This window comes from Chelmon rostratus, chromosome 22 (assembly GCF_017976325.1).
Source record: "Chelmon rostratus isolate fCheRos1 chromosome 22, fCheRos1.pri, whole genome shotgun sequence".
NCBI classification, from domain to species: Eukaryota; Metazoa; Chordata; class Actinopteri; order Chaetodontiformes; family Chaetodontidae; genus Chelmon; species Chelmon rostratus.
The window spans coordinates 12,351,146-12,369,126 of record NC_055679.1 but is presented as its reverse complement, the minus strand read 5'-3'; the positions used below and the strand labels follow the sequence as shown (position 1 = coordinate 12,369,126).

The 17,981-nt window shown below is 42.2% G+C and overlaps 1 protein-coding gene across 2 annotated transcripts in view; it reads left to right on the top strand.

Annotated features, from left to right (window-relative positions):
- Window positions 1-17,981, top strand: part of atp2b1a (ATPase plasma membrane Ca2+ transporting 1a) — a 39,606-nt gene that overhangs the window by 13,637 nt on the left and 7,988 nt on the right. For both annotated transcript variants that reach the window (XM_041963512.1, XM_041963513.1), the window contains exons 3-19: window positions 5,279-5,476; window positions 5,798-6,055; window positions 6,266-6,391; window positions 9,012-9,173; window positions 9,655-9,693; window positions 11,776-11,931; window positions 12,056-12,270; window positions 12,564-12,806; window positions 12,898-13,139; window positions 13,642-13,879; window positions 15,046-15,225; window positions 15,311-15,398; window positions 15,492-15,598; window positions 15,767-15,958; window positions 16,807-17,020; window positions 17,113-17,324; window positions 17,477-17,584. In XM_041963512.1, coding sequence (XP_041819446.1) covers window positions 5,279-5,476; window positions 5,798-6,055; window positions 6,266-6,391; window positions 9,012-9,173; window positions 9,655-9,693; window positions 11,776-11,931; window positions 12,056-12,270; window positions 12,564-12,806; window positions 12,898-13,139; window positions 13,642-13,879; window positions 15,046-15,225; window positions 15,311-15,398; window positions 15,492-15,598; window positions 15,767-15,958; window positions 16,807-17,020; window positions 17,113-17,324; window positions 17,477-17,584 — 2,978 coding nt within the window. The remainder of the gene's footprint in view (window positions 1-5,278; window positions 5,477-5,797; window positions 6,056-6,265; window positions 6,392-9,011; window positions 9,174-9,654; window positions 9,694-11,775; window positions 11,932-12,055; window positions 12,271-12,563; window positions 12,807-12,897; window positions 13,140-13,641; window positions 13,880-15,045; window positions 15,226-15,310; window positions 15,399-15,491; window positions 15,599-15,766; window positions 15,959-16,806; window positions 17,021-17,112; window positions 17,325-17,476; window positions 17,585-17,981) is intronic.

Sequence of the window (17,981 nt, the reverse complement as noted above, 5' to 3'; positions counted from 1 at the left end):
TTTCTTGACTTACAATGGAATCCTCTAGTTCCTCTGTATAATGAGACTTAACAAATGGGTAGGGTCACTCCACATCAATATTATTGACATAGTTCCCCTATTTTTCGCAGTTATTCCCTGTTGATTGCTGTTATAGTGCAGTCAAATATTTGGGTTCCAGCCTATTGATCCAATCGGCTGTGGGCTGAGAGGCTTGCACAATTGGACTGCAATTCACAAAAGCTTGACAGGCTCTCTGTATCTGTCATTCCAGCCACCACACCCCCTAATTCAATGGGAAGGTTCAGACTGTTAAATGATAGTTTACTCTCTGTAATTCAGGGGGCTGGCATAGCTTGTCTTCATGTCTGAATTCAAAATGATGTGCTGAGATGGGCTTCAGCCAGTGAGTGGATGTAGCATATGGCCAGACCCTGCTTGTGTTAGTGCCGGTAATAATGTGTTTCTTGTGTTTCCTTGTATTTAGTGAACAAAGGTTATGGTTTTGCTGAACATAGAACCATTTGATTTTAAGCCACTTTGAGTAATCAGTGATTGATCAGACTCTCTCAAACAAACTATTTAGATATTGAGTTATTTTTGTAGACACTTGGTCTTGATGTAATTTGCAGCCTAGCCAGCTTCTCCGGTTTGGCTTGCCAGGTGGAGCATCATCTTATGTATGGACAAGTTTTTTAGGTTGTCTGTCCATATGTCCTTACGTACGAGAATGTCTCAGAAACACCAACACCATAACTCAGGAAAGAAGGGGGAAATTTCACACTTGGTCAGATAGTGAATTGGTGATACTAATGTTGGGCTCAAGCCTTGAAGCTGTGGTGATCCTGCAGATCGTCTGTGCTGCTGGCTTGAAGATGTGTTTGAAGTGTCCATGTTTTAGAATTTATAGCTTCTTCCCAACAACGTCCGTGTTTGAAGCATTGCAGTCCGCCACAAGCTCATTGTTTTTGCTGATATGAAATAGTCTCTAAGTGTCACTGTCACTGTCACTGTAAATTATCCACTGGAATCCTACATGTGAATATTGTGAATGAAAATATGCTTAATACCTTTTTATTAAATTCCTTCAAAGTCTTCACTACATCTATAATGAGTCTGGACAGACATAGATGTAAACTGTAACTTGATTGGCTGGCGGAGGCAAACAACTGCTAGGCGATAATTCTAGTTGCAAGTAAAATGATGACGATAAAGCAATGAGGGTGCAGCACTATTGTTGCATTTGTTCAGCAAAGCCCTGCTAATGTGCAACAACACCCATAATGCCCTGATCACATTTAAATGGAAATGAAGCATTGGAATTAATGGCTGAAATATAATTTTAGTATTTTTTAAAAAATCAAGTACAAAAATATTCTCCCTTTGCGTCAGTTGCTATCCGGTTTCTATTTGGTCCAGTTCAATTCAGTTTTTTTTATATACTACCAAATCACAACAAAAGTTGTCGGGGGGACTTCCCATATAGAACAGCTCTAGACCATACTCTTTAATGTACAGATACCCAAAATTCCCCCATGAGCAAGCACTTGGTGACGGTGGCGACGACAAACCTTTAAAAGGCAGAAACCTCGAGCAGGACCAGGCTCTGCGTGGGCGGCCATCTGCCGACCTTTGTCTGAACCCTAATAATCTGGTCTTTACATGATAAAAGTAATACTATAACTTGAGCAGAAATGATTAGAATAATATAATCCAGTTATCCTTGTTGGACTGTGATGAGCATAATATATTAACACAGCCAGATTTGGGGTTAACCATTCCTTTGTCTCCTTTTCCTTGTGTTGCAAAGGTTGTTACACGTGAACAAATTCTTAAGTCAACCCAACAATTTCTCTGATTCCACTCATTTCTTCAGCAGATTCATCTACTGAATTTTGACTCTTAGGGGAACTGAAACGCACAATGTAAATGCTCTGGCGGTAAGATTCACATGCAATGACTTTAAATGTTATGACACCCTGATGTCATTCAGACAGGGACTTTATGGAAGAGAAAAGAAAGTAGATTGTTCCCATCTAGGGTCTGCTTCAGGTCTAATGACCCAAAGACCCTAATTTTCTATCAAAGTGTACCACCAGTAAGTAGGCCGTGTGCAAGATTCCTCTCTTGACTGCATTTTATTAACACAAAGTGGGCTATTATGTGCATGAATTTATCCATATTCTCTTGGAAGTCAGATTGCTTCGAAATTGGCTGTCCAGTCACTGTGTCCCATTGGACTGGACAGTGTGTTGCCACATCTCTGCTTACACAGTTATGTGAAGGCAGTAAAAGCAAAATTGTGACCCTGTTTCATTCAATTGTGACAAGACCAGAGTGAAGGCTTACCTTGACCTCTCACTGGTGGCTAAAATGACAGTACTCGGTGGGGTCAGCCGGGGACAAGCATCCAAATTAAATGGTTAATGATTAGCTGCTTGACTTGAGAGAGGCTCTGGGTGCTAAAATGATGTGAGGGGCCAAGGCCAACCTATTTTCTGTTTGTGTATCCAATGGAGGGACGACATGTTGATCGTCCTCTGTCACTTGTATTTATTGCTCTAATGCAAAGGGAAAATGTGGTGTAAAATTGAATGGGGTATTAGCTGTCAGCATGTTTTCATTAGAGGCGTAGAGAATCAAAGCAGACGGTGAGAGACAGCCAGGGAGCAGCAACAGGCAGCTATGCAGGATAAACCCCGTAGCCTTTTAATGTGCTGTGCTGATGAGTCATCATCATTCTTCTCACCTCCCTTTTAGAAAAGTATGCGTTAGTGTTAGCTTGTAATGTTAATTAACAATGTGCCTAGCGATACAGGATTATTTTCTTCTTTTAATGAAGTCGACCAAAACTTGCTTTAAGTGAGCAGTTGGTAGAAATGTGAAAGATGAAACAGAGGGGCCATGTTTTAATTAAGTTGGATCTAAACATGTGATAGCACACGACAAGCGCCAGTCTGCCTAAGACTGACTTCAGTATATTCCATTTTATGAGTATTTTGAGGCAGTTCATTCAGGGGTAAAGTGTCGTCCCATTGTTGTTTCTCTGATTTAATTATGGGCCTGTATAATGTTCATTACAGTGAGAATCAGCAAGGACAAAGCAGTCTGGCTTGCCTGTAGCTTTTCATTTTATTTATGTGAAATGTCTGTAATTATTTTGAGCTCGAATGACTAATTAGTTAGCCAGTTGTCAACAAATTAATCAACAACTTAGTTGAAGCTTGGACAAAACAAGCAGTTACTGTGGGCTTTTGTGGACATTTTCTGACATTTTACTTCCTGATTGATTAACTTAAAAACATTTAAAAGGTCCGTATATAAGATTTAGGTGGATCTATTGGCCGAATATAACAGAAATGGAATATAATATTTGGTGTGTTTTCATTAGTGTGCAATCATGTGAAAATAAGAATCCTTGTGCTTTTGTTTCCTTAGAATGAGCACTTTTATTTCCTCTTCCATGGAGTCCGCCATGTTTCTACAGAATTTTTCATTACACTTCTGTTATTACTGTATTACTTATCATTTTGTTATAATAGTGATTTATTGCTTGATTTGGAGTGGAGGTTCAAAGTCATAATAAAAGGAATACCCTTGGTAGTAAATAAATACTGACTCCTAGAACTGAGTGAAGAATCAGTTTCAGATTTGGTTTGCATAGTTTATAGATGTCAGTTTTACAGTCGATACCAGCAATTTTTAATGAATCATGTATTTCTGTGCTCTCAGATGGCGCATTGTAGTGGAGAAAGTATAATTATTGAGGCTGTGTGTAGATATTTAATTATCTCATGAGATGGCAGGAAGGCTAAAACTAAGATATGCTTGATAAATGACCAGATTGCTCTAATGATTTTTCTAAATTATTGGTCAACAAGCAGTTTTTTCTGATCCCTCTACCTGAAATGCCAACATTTAACTACAGGGCTGCGGCTAACAGTTACTTTCATTATCGATTAACCCACACATTATTTTCAAGATTAATAGTTTTGTCTATAACACATCAGAAAATACCTGCCAGTCTATTTATATTGCTAGTTCTATGAGACCCAGTCAAAAACCCAAAGATATTTAGTTCACTATCATATATATGGCAAACAAAAGCAGCCAATTATCACATTTAAGAAGCTTTAAGATGAAGAAGCTTTAAAAATGACTAAAATGGTGAACCTGTTATCAAAATAGTTGATTAATTGACAAATTTTTGTTGCTTTGCAACCATCAGTGGACAGTTTTGACAGCATTTCTTTGCGTATGAGAAGAAAACTGTCTCATTTTCAAAAACACAATGTATATGACCCCCGATCCCACAGATTGTCCAAACGCGGTGTCGTGATTTGCATTGTTCCTCTCGTCTGTGTGTATATGTGTGATGTCTGTCTGTCCTCTCTGTCGGTCCATACCTTCACCGTATTGATCTTTTTCCCTATTAAGATGCTGCGACTCCAAGCGCATCTTCCCTACAGCCGTCCCGTTGCTCCACTCTTTATTAGTCTCAGTGCCTTGCACCCTCACCCCCACCCCACCCCCATCTGCCTGTCAGTAGCAGTTTCACACAGTCACTCTTCCCTGGCCCCCAATTCTGCTCCACCTCCTCTCTGCCACACACACACACAGCTCCATCCAGCCTGCACAGCCACCCACACAGAGTCAGTCGGCATGAATAGAAGTGAAAAACTGTCATGCATCATCAAATGTGCGAAGGCCCTTTTGAATATATGACTGTGCCTTGAATGTGGAGGCATTTGAATGGGTGGCCGCAGAATGCTCTCTGTGCACATGGATGAATGGGTCTCTGGCCATGCAGACGTGCGATGTGTCAGAGAGATGACTCTATAACGCGACAGTAGGATACATAGGCACCTGTGACTCTAAAGCAGATTCAACCTCTCCAGTCAGTCGGGCATTGTATTTGAAAAGGCAGTTTATGGGATTAGATTTGACCCCTGTTCTCACATTCTCTTGCACACCTGAAAGAGGTGAAATGGTTTGTCATGCCCACAGAATGTGTGCCATTGTTGTCCAGCATTGTCGCCTCCATAGTGTCCTGTCAGAAATGCTGATTCCTTTTGGAGATAATGTTTTTGGAGGCCCAGTGATGAGAGCACAGACGAAGCTCTCCTCCTGTGAACAAAATGTCTACAGTCGTGCGTCCATCTGTGCTCAAATTATGTGCCACTTAATTAAGGCTTTCTTTTTGATGCGTATATTTGTAGTCTAACATTAAATTCCTAGGTGGATTTAAATGAAAGTCTTACGAATAAAATGCTTTTTGTCCTCTTCTTTCCCTCCTCAGGTCTAAGTGGGCAGCCTGCAGACATCGAGAAGCGGAAAACAGTGTTTGGGCAAAATTTTATACCGCCCAAAAAGCCGAAAACTTTCTTACAGTTAGTGTGGGAGGCACTACAGGATGTCACACTGATTATCCTAGAAGTTGCAGCCATAGTTTCACTAGGCCTTTCTTTTTATAAACCTCCAGATGCCGAAAGAGAACGTAAGCAACAAAACTTCATTACATTCCTATTTCTCATTGTTTTGTACTGATACATGTTACTGTTAATGGATATGAGCCTATTTCTGTTTGGGATGTTATTTGAACAGTTTGCACCTGGATAACAAATGTTTCATTTGCTCTATACAGTTAATTTATTTCATGGTAGGATCTAATGAAATGCCCTCTTCTCTCAGTCCTGTGTTTGTCTCAAACTTTGCTTTTCATTGTGTCTGAGTGATGGGATGATGTGATGCTGGGGTGACTTGTGTGACAGTTGCCATTGAAGTTTTTCTGTTAAGATTTGCCCCTGTCCCTCTGCAGACTGTGGAAGGGCTGCTGGCGGCGTGGAGGATGAAAATGAGTCGGAGGCGGGCTGGATCGAGGGTGCTGCCATTCTTCTGTCAGTTATCTGCGTGGTGCTGGTGACAGCATTCAACGACTGGAGTAAAGAGAAGCAGTTTAGGGGCCTCCAGAGCCGCATTGAGCAGGAACAGAAATTTACTGTTGTCCGCGGAGGACAAGTTATCCAAATTCCTGTGGCTGAGATTGTGGTCGGTGACATTGCACAAGTAAAATATGGTAAGAAGAGATTGTTAGCTAAGTTATTGAAGGCATTTAATTAAATCTAAATGTTTCTTTGATGCATGAAATATACATTTCTCAATAAAGAATGCTTTGAATGAATATCATTTAAATCAAAAATTCATTCAAAAATATTTCACAATTACAATTTTATGCAGTCTACTGTTCCTCCAAATTAAAAACGTGTTCTGTCCGTGTGTCTTTCAGGTGACCTTTTGCCTGCCGACGGAGTTCTCATCCAAGGCAACGATCTGAAGATTGACGAGAGCTCACTCACAGGGGAGTCGGACCATGTCAAAAAAACACAAGAAAAAGATCCAATGCTGTTATCAGGTGACATGATGCCGCAATTTTGCTTTTATTTCTCAAAAGTTATTCTCCTTACTGGTTGGCGCAGGAAGACAATGACGGACATTTTTTTTTTTTTGAAAGAGGGTTTGGGTGAAAACATAACTTTGACTGTTTTTTCCAGACATCTTAACATGCTCTGCAGAAATGATCTGTAATGCTTGTAGACATCTGTGAAACTGAGCTGAGTAAATTGTAAATAATACAGCACACATCATCTTCAAGTCTGGCTTTATGTGTGTTCAGTCTTTATTAAACTTCAATGACAGATAACCCGCATGCAATTACATCATATCAAAATGCAGTTAATTTTTTATAGACTTTTAGATTTGGCCACATGCACGCAGAGCTCAATGGGGAAACTGACCCTAATTTGACTGTTAAAAATTGATTATGGCAATTAAAACACTATCATTCATAAAGTGCCTTGATTTTTAAATTGATATTTAATCTGCCGTCTTCAGACTTCTGAGACTAAAAACACCCAGAACAGACCTCTGAATAGAAGGAGGTATACTGTCATCAGTGAGGCTCATTGGTTGCTTTATTGTGGCCGGAAGGTTGCTCGTCCAGTGCTTGATCTGTAATGCAGGAGCTCTCCCTGGATAGTCACCTGACAAGCAAACGGTGTGTTCCACCTCAGACCAACTCGCCATCCTACATTTATGAGCTTCAAAACTTAATTTACACCAATAGTATTCTGAGCAAAGCGTTTACTTACATCAGGTAAGAAACCAGTAATGGAATTTTTAGTTAAGTTTTGATTATTCACAAATGAGCCGTTACAGCTGCTGATTGAAAATGAAAGAATTCATCAGTATTCATTGTAGTACTCACTGATGATAATTTGCCTGTGCTTTTAAAGATAAGTCTCTCTGTGTATTCAGTGTTGTGGTGTTAATTTGCATGGCTTTAGCGACAAACTGGATTAGAAATTGAAAGTGAATTGGTGTTCCTATTCTGCTGCTGAGTGTAATCAATTATCAGCCATCCAGCACTCCCCAGATGTAAAGCTGTAATAGTTTCAGCTCTCGCTGTGTTGAGAGTCCACTCCACGTCCGCGAAGCCCCTTCAACGCCGTGTTTGTGCTGTCAGATAGCTTTGTCTTCACCGCTCCGCACAGAGTGTGGGGTTTCTGGAGAAACGCTTCTTGTTTAGTTCATTTGGTTCTCTGCTGGCACGCCTCCAAGAGAGAGGAGTTTACTCGGCATGTGTGTGTGTTTACACGTTGCTCCACCACTGCTTTTTGATTTTCCCTCAGCACAGGCTGTATCCCTTCTGCCATCACTCTAAAGAATGAAAGGAAAGCATCCTCTAATTAACACAGGCATGAGAGAACTTTTATAAGCATTCCACTTCTCTGTTTTTAGCCTCTTCTCTCTGTTTTTCCTCTTCTGTTATTTGCTTTTTCTGTACAAATCAACAAGATTTCCCCATGTCCTGAGAGAGATGGAGACCCAGAGATATTAAACTCTGTTATAACCCCTCAGATTTCCTTTAATTCACCCGGTCTGACAATTGGCTTTTGATTAAAGGCTGTTGATTAAAGCTTTGGAGGGTATTTGCATCCGTGACTGTGTTTCTTTCCCTGCACCATTCCTTTTGTATTTATTGCCTCCATTTGAAAACCTGCATCTATTTTCTCCATCTTGTGTGTAGCTGAGCATGCCACTTAAAAAGCCCGGCTAAACCACCTTCTCAGTAAGCAGTGGAATCTAGCTCAGCCTTGAAGGCCTTTACACACCGGGGACATGACAAATACTGCACACGAACATGCGAAATACTCATCTGCGAATGTTTCGCATTAAAGCTATTCATACTGGCAGAGATGCGAATTTGTGACAGATTGCAGCACTTGTTCAACAAAAGATTCAAATAAATTCGCGCCAGCTCATTCTTCAGAGTAAAGGATGGATTCAGCATCGTCCAGTGGCGATTATGTGGTCCTCCTCCTCCTCACTCAATATTTTATTTCACTTGACCTGGTTTGCTGTCTCCGCCATGCTGTTCGCTCCCCTTCTGTATGTATGTGTGTGTGTGTGTGTGTGGGGAGGAGCTCAGCCCTGCCCTCAGTCAAACACAGTCACAGAAGAGAGGATGGAAGAGGTGACCAGCGTTGTCCTTGAGTTCATTGCCTTTATAATTTTGGTGTCCTTTGTCATATAATACAGGGTGATGAGAGGCACAGTCAACAGGTCTACCCTTGTCATTAGGAGCTGTGATGTGATGTCTCTTCCGCACAACGTGATTGGCTGATGCCTTTATTTGCTGCGTGAAAGCTCAGAAAAATGATCTCATTCCGGAAAAAAATGATGTTGCTTTTTCACCTTGTAATAATATGTTTGAAACGATGTATTGACGTCTGAGTTAATCGCATGAAAAACACGCCCTCAGTGTGTAAAGGCCATCTGCGCAAAAACGAAAAAGACAAAGAAACAAATAAGTTAGGAATGTATATTTCTTCAGGCTGAAAGCTACTGCCAAAGTATAAACAGAAACATGGCACAAGTCATCTTGGAAACATCAGGATTTAGACAGATACTGTACATGCCCTTTCCCTCCCTCCTTTATTGACTGACGTTTTATTTTCCTCCTCTGTCCAAAGGCACCCATGTAATGGAAGGCTCAGGGAAAATGGTGGTCACTGCCGTGGGTGTCAACTCTCAAACTGGAATTATCTTCACTCTACTTGGGAGTGCCGAGGACGATGACGAGGACGAAGAGGAAAAGAAAAAGGAAAAGGAGGAGAAGAAGAAGCAGAGAAAAAGTCAGTCACCTCACTGCTAATTTCTCTTCCTTTATTTGTGTTGCTATTGATCAGTCCACACAGCAGGTGGACATGTTTGCGCAGACATTTCCATTTTCTGCCACCAGTTTTGCATCTCACACAAAGATGCTATCAACTTCCGCTGAGACTTTTTTTAGTATACTGAAATTGAAAAGGGCTCAGAAAAGTGTCATTAACTTGCAAGCAGAGGTGAATACATGCTAAGAACACAGGTTTGACTTCTTATGCAAGTATTAGCCTCCTCAGGAGCACAGGCTAAGCTCTAGGAGGTTTTGCAGTTACTTATCGACATCACTCCAACTAATGATTCCTTTCAGTATTGATTAATTCTGCAGAATATTGTCTCAATTTAGTCTCTGCCCTTTTTTAAATGCGTAATACTTTACTGAATAGTACTGTTACCATGTATTGCCCACTACTACATGAAGTACTACTGACTCCATGGTTTATTTTTCCACAGACAAAAAGCAGGATGGATCTGTAGAAAATCGTAAGAAAGGTAAGTTGCTGGCACACACACACACACACACTCACACAACCATATATAATTGCTTTGCAGCTTAGCGCCTACTTCTATGTATTAGCCTTTAGCTTTATCAGTGTCTCCCTCCCCACTCAACAACACTGGATGAAGGTTAAAGCCTCAAATTGTTAATAATTGCCTGCAGAGGTTTTAGGCAAGTAATGAGGAGTTGCATATTTTTGCATGACCCCATGTCAGTGTATACTCAGTACTGGCTGTTCTTGCCTATCCATTGTACTGTCTGGCCCTCCCTTCTGTCTCTATCTCCTCTTTTCTCGTCCTTCCCTGGCACATTGCGCTTTGAGCAGCAGGTGCTACTGAATCCAGTTATAGCGATTAGTGGTGAGGAGATTAAAGCCATGCAACAATTCTGGGGCCAGAACATCTGCTTTCCCACCCATCTCTCTCTCTCCGACTCTCCCTCAGGCGCCCACAATTTGATTTCTATTGATGTCCCAATCTGAACTATTCAGAGTCAAACTGTAAGACTTGCACTGGTGCAATTTCAGACTGACAGCAATGATAATGAGGCTGTTTAGTGGTAACTCATCCAGCTAGCCAGGCTTGTAGTCCTGCTGGGACACTATGATCAGTAGTGCTTGGGTCTGTGACCACAACCCTGGCGCTGGTCCCTGGTGCACAGATTCCCTCTGCCTGCCAGGAATCAACAGTAATCCTTTAGACTGAGATTACACAGGCCATGTAAGTGCAGAACAAGCCACAGTCCACAGCAGCTGCAGTAGCCCAGTGTTAATGCCCCTCCTCTTCCTGGAACATATATTCACACACAATGCACTGCTGCAGTCCATACGGTAGTAAATATAGCTTTTAGCATTCACAAACTGAGCGTGGGCTGCCTGATATGCTTTTGAAAATCAATGCTGCAGAAATTACACAAGACATGACAATAATATCAGCAAAAATGACAGTGAGGGATGTGTCAGTTGTCCTGCAGCAGCTGTAGAGTCGGTGCGCGGCAGAGCTAATGATTTTAGCGTTGTGAATGACACGACAGAGACCAGCCCCTGCTGGCCAGCCGGCTGCCTCTCCTCCCTCCTTCACCATGAGAGGCTTTGTGTCTCCAAGGTTACCTGGCCAGATGTGGGTTTGGGATTCCTGTCAGTTCTGCACACAAGAAAGGGTGGTCCTGAGGGATGTTGAGGGAGAGATGAAAGAGATGTATGGGAATTTAACTGGCGGCAACCGCAGTGGTTGCTGTCCTGTGATTCCTCAGACAGATCCCAACGCTGCGAGCAGGTTAACCTGTTCTTTAAATCTCCAGGTGGGAGTGTGGTAATTACACTTCCAAATCTTTCAGCTAATTACTGTGCAGTCAGATCACTGCAAACATAATTACAGTGACATTTCCCAAGTTCCATTTATAAAAAGGAAGCAAAAAAAAATCATGCTAAAATTTTGAGTGATGTGACATCTCTTCTCCTCCTTCTCCTCTCGGAAGTCACTTTTTATTTAATCCATTGGTTTAATCCGCTCTATTGTCTTATACTTGAAATACAGTGTTTTTGTCATGCTGTTCTGGAGCAACTTGTGTTACCTGCTAAATTGGATAATCAAATAACTTGGGGTAAAAATCTAGTCCAAACCTGTCGTTGATCCTCCTGTTCTTCTTAACACAACCAAAACATTACAGTAAATGTAGAAAAAGATGGAATTCCATAAATAAAATACAGTTTATTTGCTGTTTGGCCACATACAGTTTGTTCATTCACTGGTGCACAGCAATGTATTTTTTTTTTTAATCTCAGGTCTCAAGTAAGCAAATAGGCAAATCTAAACAGGCTTCATTTGGTGCCTGATTGAAGAATGCAGCTCTCGTGTGGTCTTTGACTTACGCCCATTTGTTGCAACAAAATCCTCAATTCAGACACATGCTCTTTTCATGAATCTTGGATTTTGTTTGAATATGAAGACATCAGACTCAATGTTGCTTTTATATAAAAATCTAATTGTGCACATTAAATTTGTGTGCGTCCGTTGACCCCGCCAAAATGCGATGGCCAATACTGAAGTGCAACTTTTTCTTGTTCTTTGCTGCAGCTAAAGCACAGGACGGTGCTGCAATGGAAATGCAGCCTCTGAACAGTGACGAGGGAGCTGATGCAGAGGAGAAGAAGAAAGCCAACCTGCCGAAGAAGGAGAAGTCTGTTCTCCAGGGCAAGCTGACCAAGCTAGCTGTACAGATTGGCAAAGCAGGTGAGTCGAACAAAAGCACTTGATTGTAGCACAGCTGAAAGAATTGTAGGCAGTTGAACAATTTTATTTACTTGCACTCTCTTGTCCCCATTAACTTCATTTTATTGTCCCTTGTTCCCCTCAGGACTGGTTATGTCAGCCATCACTGTTATTATCCTGGTGGTGCTGTTTGTAGTAGACACCTTCTGGATCCAGAATCTGCCCTGGGTCAAGGACTGCACACCCATTTACATTCAGTTCTTTGTGAAATTCTTCATCATTGGCGTCACTGTTCTGGTGGTGGCTGTCCCTGAAGGCCTTCCGCTTGCTGTAACGATCTCCCTGGCATACTCCGTTAAGGTAAAGTCCTCCTAGCCAAGTGACCTGTGCCCAGTGCTGACCAGCTTACGCATTAGCCTATTAAAACTAGCAGGCCAGGCTGCTAAGACAAGGAGACTTGGCTAACTGATACCCTAAAGCCAAGCTATGATCCCCTGTGCTGAAGGTGTTAGCCAGCAGAGAGCTTATCCAATCAAGGAGCCATTCATTTCAATTTTGTAGCCTTAACACGCATTTATTTGGCCTAAAAGTTACAGCCATGCTGAATTTAGTTGGCATTTAATCAGTTGAGAAATATTTTTATCTTCCTTTAGAAAATGATGAAAGACAACAACCTGGTACGTCACTTGGATGCCTGTGAGACTATGGGCAACGCCACCGCTATCTGCTCTGACAAGACTGGTACGCTCACCATGAACCGCATGACTGTGGTGCAGGCCTTCATCGCTGAAAAGCACTACAGGAAGGTCCCTGAACCCGAGAACATCCCCTCCTCCATTTTAGACATCCTGATTCTGGGCATCGCAGTTAATTGCGCCTACACCACTAAGATCATGGTAGGCCCGAGAAAAGCATTGTGCCTCTAAAATACACTCTGTGTCGCCATGAATATTCCCTTACTTACTGCTTTCCCGTCTTTTCCTGCAGCCTCCGGAGAAAGAAGGGGGCCTGCCGCGGCAGGTGGGCAACAAGACCGAATGTGCCTTGCTTGGCTTTTCTAATGACCTGAAGCGCGACTACCAGGCCATCCGCACCGAGATCCCCGAAGAGAAACTCTACAAAGTCTACACCTTCAACTCGGTCCGCAAGTCTATGAGCACTGTGTTGAAGATGGCTGACGGCAGCTACCGTATGTTCAGCAAAGGGGCCTCAGAAATCCTCCTAAAAAAGTAAGAAAACTGTTTGATTGATCTTTTTATCGGTGCTCTTTTGGAATTGTATACTGATGAGAAATGCACTGATGTATGATCAGTTCTACTCAATAAAAGGTTGTGTTCCAACTGGACAGACTTTGTAGTAAATGATATGTGTAATGGCTTAAGCAGCTAAGAAGTTCAAGTGCATCCCACCCAAGCCCCTTACTTTGCGACTTAAAAACAGGCGCTGAGAAAATGAGCCGGTAACAACTCTGTAAGCCTCTTAACCAAGCAGGCTTCTTTTTAACCCACAGAGGGCTTAGTGTGACTTCTTATACTGCAGCTCACCATTCAAATGCTTTGTCTTCTCCTCAGCCCTATCTCATCGAAATTATTTTCTCCATTCATGACTCCGTACCTTCAGTATCTCCTTCTTCATCAGCATTACTCAGCTACATCTCTCTTAACGCCTTTCTTCCCTTTTCTTTCAGTTCTTCTCCATACAATTCAATATTAATATATTTTCACCTCGCAGGTGCTACAAAATCCTCACGGCAAATGGTGAGTCCAAGGTGTTTCGCCCACGGGACAGAGATGACATGGTTAAGAGAGTGATCGAGCCCATGGCCTCAGAGGGCCTGAGGACCATCTGCCTCGCTTATAGAGATTTCGCTGCCTCTGAGGGTGAGCCTGACTGGGACAATGAAAATGATATCCTCACTGGACTGACCTGCATCTGCGTGGTGGGCATTGAAGACCCTGTGAGACCCGAGGTTAGTGGCGAGGACATCAAAGTTTTAATTGAAGCAGGAAGAGAGAACTTAAGTTCATGGACAAAATTGCTTGTGTGTTCTCTGAAAGAGTGTCCGTATCCATCCAGCACTTAAGATAAACTGCTCAGACATGAAGGAAGATTTGTCAAGCAGCTCTGTGCTACTGGATTTTGAGCCTGGGCTGTTGACTTTATTGGCTCTGTGTGTTGTGCTGTTGTTTGCTGCCCAAGGGTCAGGCCGTGCTCAAAAAGTAATAGTTTGTATGACCCGTTGTCCAACGATGCCAGAATGCAAAAAGTGTTGTTGTGAGCCACACTTGAAAAGCCAGCTTTTCAGCCATTCAGTGTTGCACTTGACAGAAATAGTTCAGTCAAGAATGAAAACAGAGAGCGAGAGAGAGAAGTTCAAACTCTAACCCTTTCTCACCTCCACACAGATGGTCAGTCGCATGTGAAATGAGTGTGAATGTCGGGATTTAGGTTGCAGAAAGTTCCAGTGAGGTGGGGCGGGGGTTCCTAAAGCTTTTCTCAAGCAGTTCTGAAGAAGCATACTGGCAGCTTAATGGTTTAGCTCACTCTACTGGACTGGTCGGCACCAAGGCTTTCTGAGTGGAGCAAGAAAATGGAATGACAGGACATGCCGCATCAGCCATTTTTAAACAGGAGAAGTGGCTCCACTTTGGCATAGGCATCAAATACTGAACCAGTGCAAGAGTTATGACATTGAGGCTTTTGAGGGAGTGGTTCCACAGTGAGACATTTAAATGAATGTTTGAAATAGAACTGGTTCATTAATTTGCTCGATGGTCAACTTTCCTCTTCAGTCACTCGTTTACTTTGGCTTTTTGCCATTTTGTGCTGGCTGGGTAGCACACACTCAGCTTGTTTGCTGGAAACAGCTGGTTTGGAAGGGGCTTGATGGGAGCAGCGAGGCACCACCATACAGTCTCTATATAAATCTAAACCCGAACAAATCCTAAACAAGGACATAAGCGCTGGATAGAGCTGAAGAGTTTGCCCTTACTAATGACAGCTTCACAAAACATGATTTGATTCAATGTTGAAATATAAAGCTATAGCTACTGCAAAATTATAATTGTTATGTCCCCAGTGATATGCAAAAATAACATGCATTTTCTCCTTCATTTCCTTTCCTCTTTCCTTCAGGTGCCAGACGCCATCAGGAAATGCCAGCGTGCCGGCATCACGGTGCGGATGGTGACTGGGGACAACATCAACACAGCTCGAGCCATTGCCACAAAGTGTGGCATCCTGCAGCCTGGAGACGACTTCATCTGCCTGGAGGGCAAAGAGTTCAACCGAAGGATACGCAATGAAAAAGGAGAGGTGGGCCTCAGCAAAACACTGTACCTCTGAGACTGTTGAAAATGTACTGTTGGGATTCTATTAAGGTTTTGTCTCATGTTTCTAGATTGAACAAGAACGCATTGACAAGATCTGGCCCAAACTGCGAGTACTGGCTCGCTCTTCCCCCACAGACAAACACACCTTAGTAAAAGGTACGTTTGTTTTTCTGGTTTTGGTTGAAATGTATGAAAGATGTTTTGTCCTCTCCAGTCCTCATCTTGAATATTCCTGTTTTGCTTTTCTAGGTATTATTGACAGCACAGTGGTAGAACAGAGACAAGTAGTAGCTGTGACAGGAGATGGTACTAATGATGGTCCTGCCTTGAAGAAAGCAGACGTTGGCTTTGCCATGGTGAGCTTTCTCCATGTTTCCTGTCTTTGATTAGAATAGTAGTCTAGTCAAAAAAATGGGTAATTTTATACCTACAAAACATAATTTGTAACCAATGCAATAATTTGTTTTGTTAAATATAGTGTGATCCGATGCACACTGATTCTTGATGATCGTTTTTGTCTTCAGGGTATTGCCGGCACAGACGTAGCCAAGGAGGCGTCCGACATCATCTTGACCGACGACAATTTTTCCAGCATCGTCAAAGCCGTCATGTGGGGGCGCAACGTCTACGACAGCATCTCCAAGTTCCTCCAGTTTCAGCTCACCGTCAATGTGGTGGCTGTCATCGTGGCGTTCACTGGAGCCTGCATCACACAGGTTAGCGCCAGCAGAGTCTTATTGAAAAAAGGCACTGGTCTCTGGTGTGAAGGTGGTTAAACTGTGAGAAGTTTTGCTCACTAGTTCACACTTTGACTCACAGGAATGGAATTGGTACAGCTGGCAGCAACAGACTGAAACAGCTAAAGCTTTATCTCAAATCTGTGAAGTTCTCAGTTCTCCATATCTTTGTGGAGATCCAGCAATAAAAGGGGAGTAAGGGGAAACAGACGGTCTCATAAGAAGATATAGAATCATGTGTTGTCCGCCTTCGAACTGGCTCATTTGCTGTATTCTGTTTTTAAAGAGGCCTATTCACTGAATTTCCACAGCCATTAGAAATTATAAGCACCTTAATGTTTTTTTATTTTTATTTTGATCTTTTGTAGTCTACTTGAGCTGTGTTTTGCAGCCTAAGGCAGTGAATTAAGTGTCTTCTTTTTTCTTCATCTCTGCCAAAATATTGCTGATCTGTCTTAAATATTCCATACATTTCTCAGATCTAATTCTCTTGACCTGCATAAAAACCCTGTCCTGTAACCACAATGCTCCATTTTTTATTTTTTACACCATTTGTGCACTGAAACAAAATGTCTTTTTTTCCCCACCTACCTCATGACATAACACACACTCCTCAGTGGTCGTACTGCCACAGCTTATAAACACGCTCTCAACCGAAAACATAATTTGTTTTCCATATGCAATTTGGTTTGTGTCAGTTAAAATAAAATATCTCATAAGAATTTCCTGGAGGTATGACAGTATGTGTGACAGTGATGCAAATTTTGTGGCTGGATTACTTTTTTTCTCTTCTCAACCTAATTTGGTGCCCCTCTCTCCACCTCTAGGACTCTCCACTGAAAGCAGTACAGATGTTATGGGTCAACCTCATCATGGACACCTTTGCATCACTCGCCCTGGCCACAGAGCCCCCCACAGAAGCCCTGCTGCTAAGGAAGCCATATGGCCGCAACAAGCCTCTCATCTCCCGCACCATGATGAAGAACATCCTGGGCCAGGGCGTGTATCAGCTAGTCATCATCTTTACTCTGCTCTTTGCCGGTAAGTTCTTTACAAAGCCTGTGGACTTTTGCATATATCCTGGATAAAACCATCATTTTTTTTTAACAAATTATCTCTGACTGTTCCTGTAGGAGAGAAACTGTTTGACATCGACAACGGCAGGAACACACCCCTCCACGCCCCGCCCTCTGAACACTACACCATTGTCTTCAATACTTTCGTAATGATGCAGCTTTTCAATGAGATCAATGCTCGAAAGATCCACGGTGAAAGGAATGTCTTTGAAGGCATCTTCAACAACCTTATCTTCTGTAGTATCGTCTTTGGTACCTTCATTATCCAGGTAAAGGAGACTTATGTGGCTGACTTTGGGGTTTTTGTGATTGTGCTTGGTGGCTCATGCATGAAAAAAAAAGATGATTAGTCCAACGAGACTTGCAGACCTGCAAATGTTAAACCCTCAAATTAATACCACCTCTCTTCATGCTCCTCTAGATCGTCATAGTGCAGTTCGGAGGGAAGCCATTCAGCTGCGTTGGACTGACCATCGACCAGTGGCTATGGTGCACTTTCTTAGGCTTTGGCTCTCTACTATGGGGACAGGTATGATGTGACTATACAGCTGAGCTTCACCTTCAGTTGGCCCGATACAAAAATATGGTAGAACACTGCCCCCCTGTGTTGGAGTTGGCTTAGTTGATGTCTAATGTTGGCAAAGAGGTGAAACAGTACAGTATGTTCGACTGCAGTGACGAGATGGGTAAACTCCCACACTTAAAATTAATCTTCAGTCATATGGTGTAGTTACACTGCATAGTACATGGCTTTAGAAGACCTTCTCCATTTATGAAATTTTGTTTATCAATGTTTTTATTTTAATTTTGAACAATTTTGTATAATCATCTAGGTTTAGAATCAGCTAGTATGGAGTATTTTATTTCAGTTTGTTTGCCATTTTGTAGTTCAAAGTAATTGTCTGTCAGAGATTGACACCACTGCT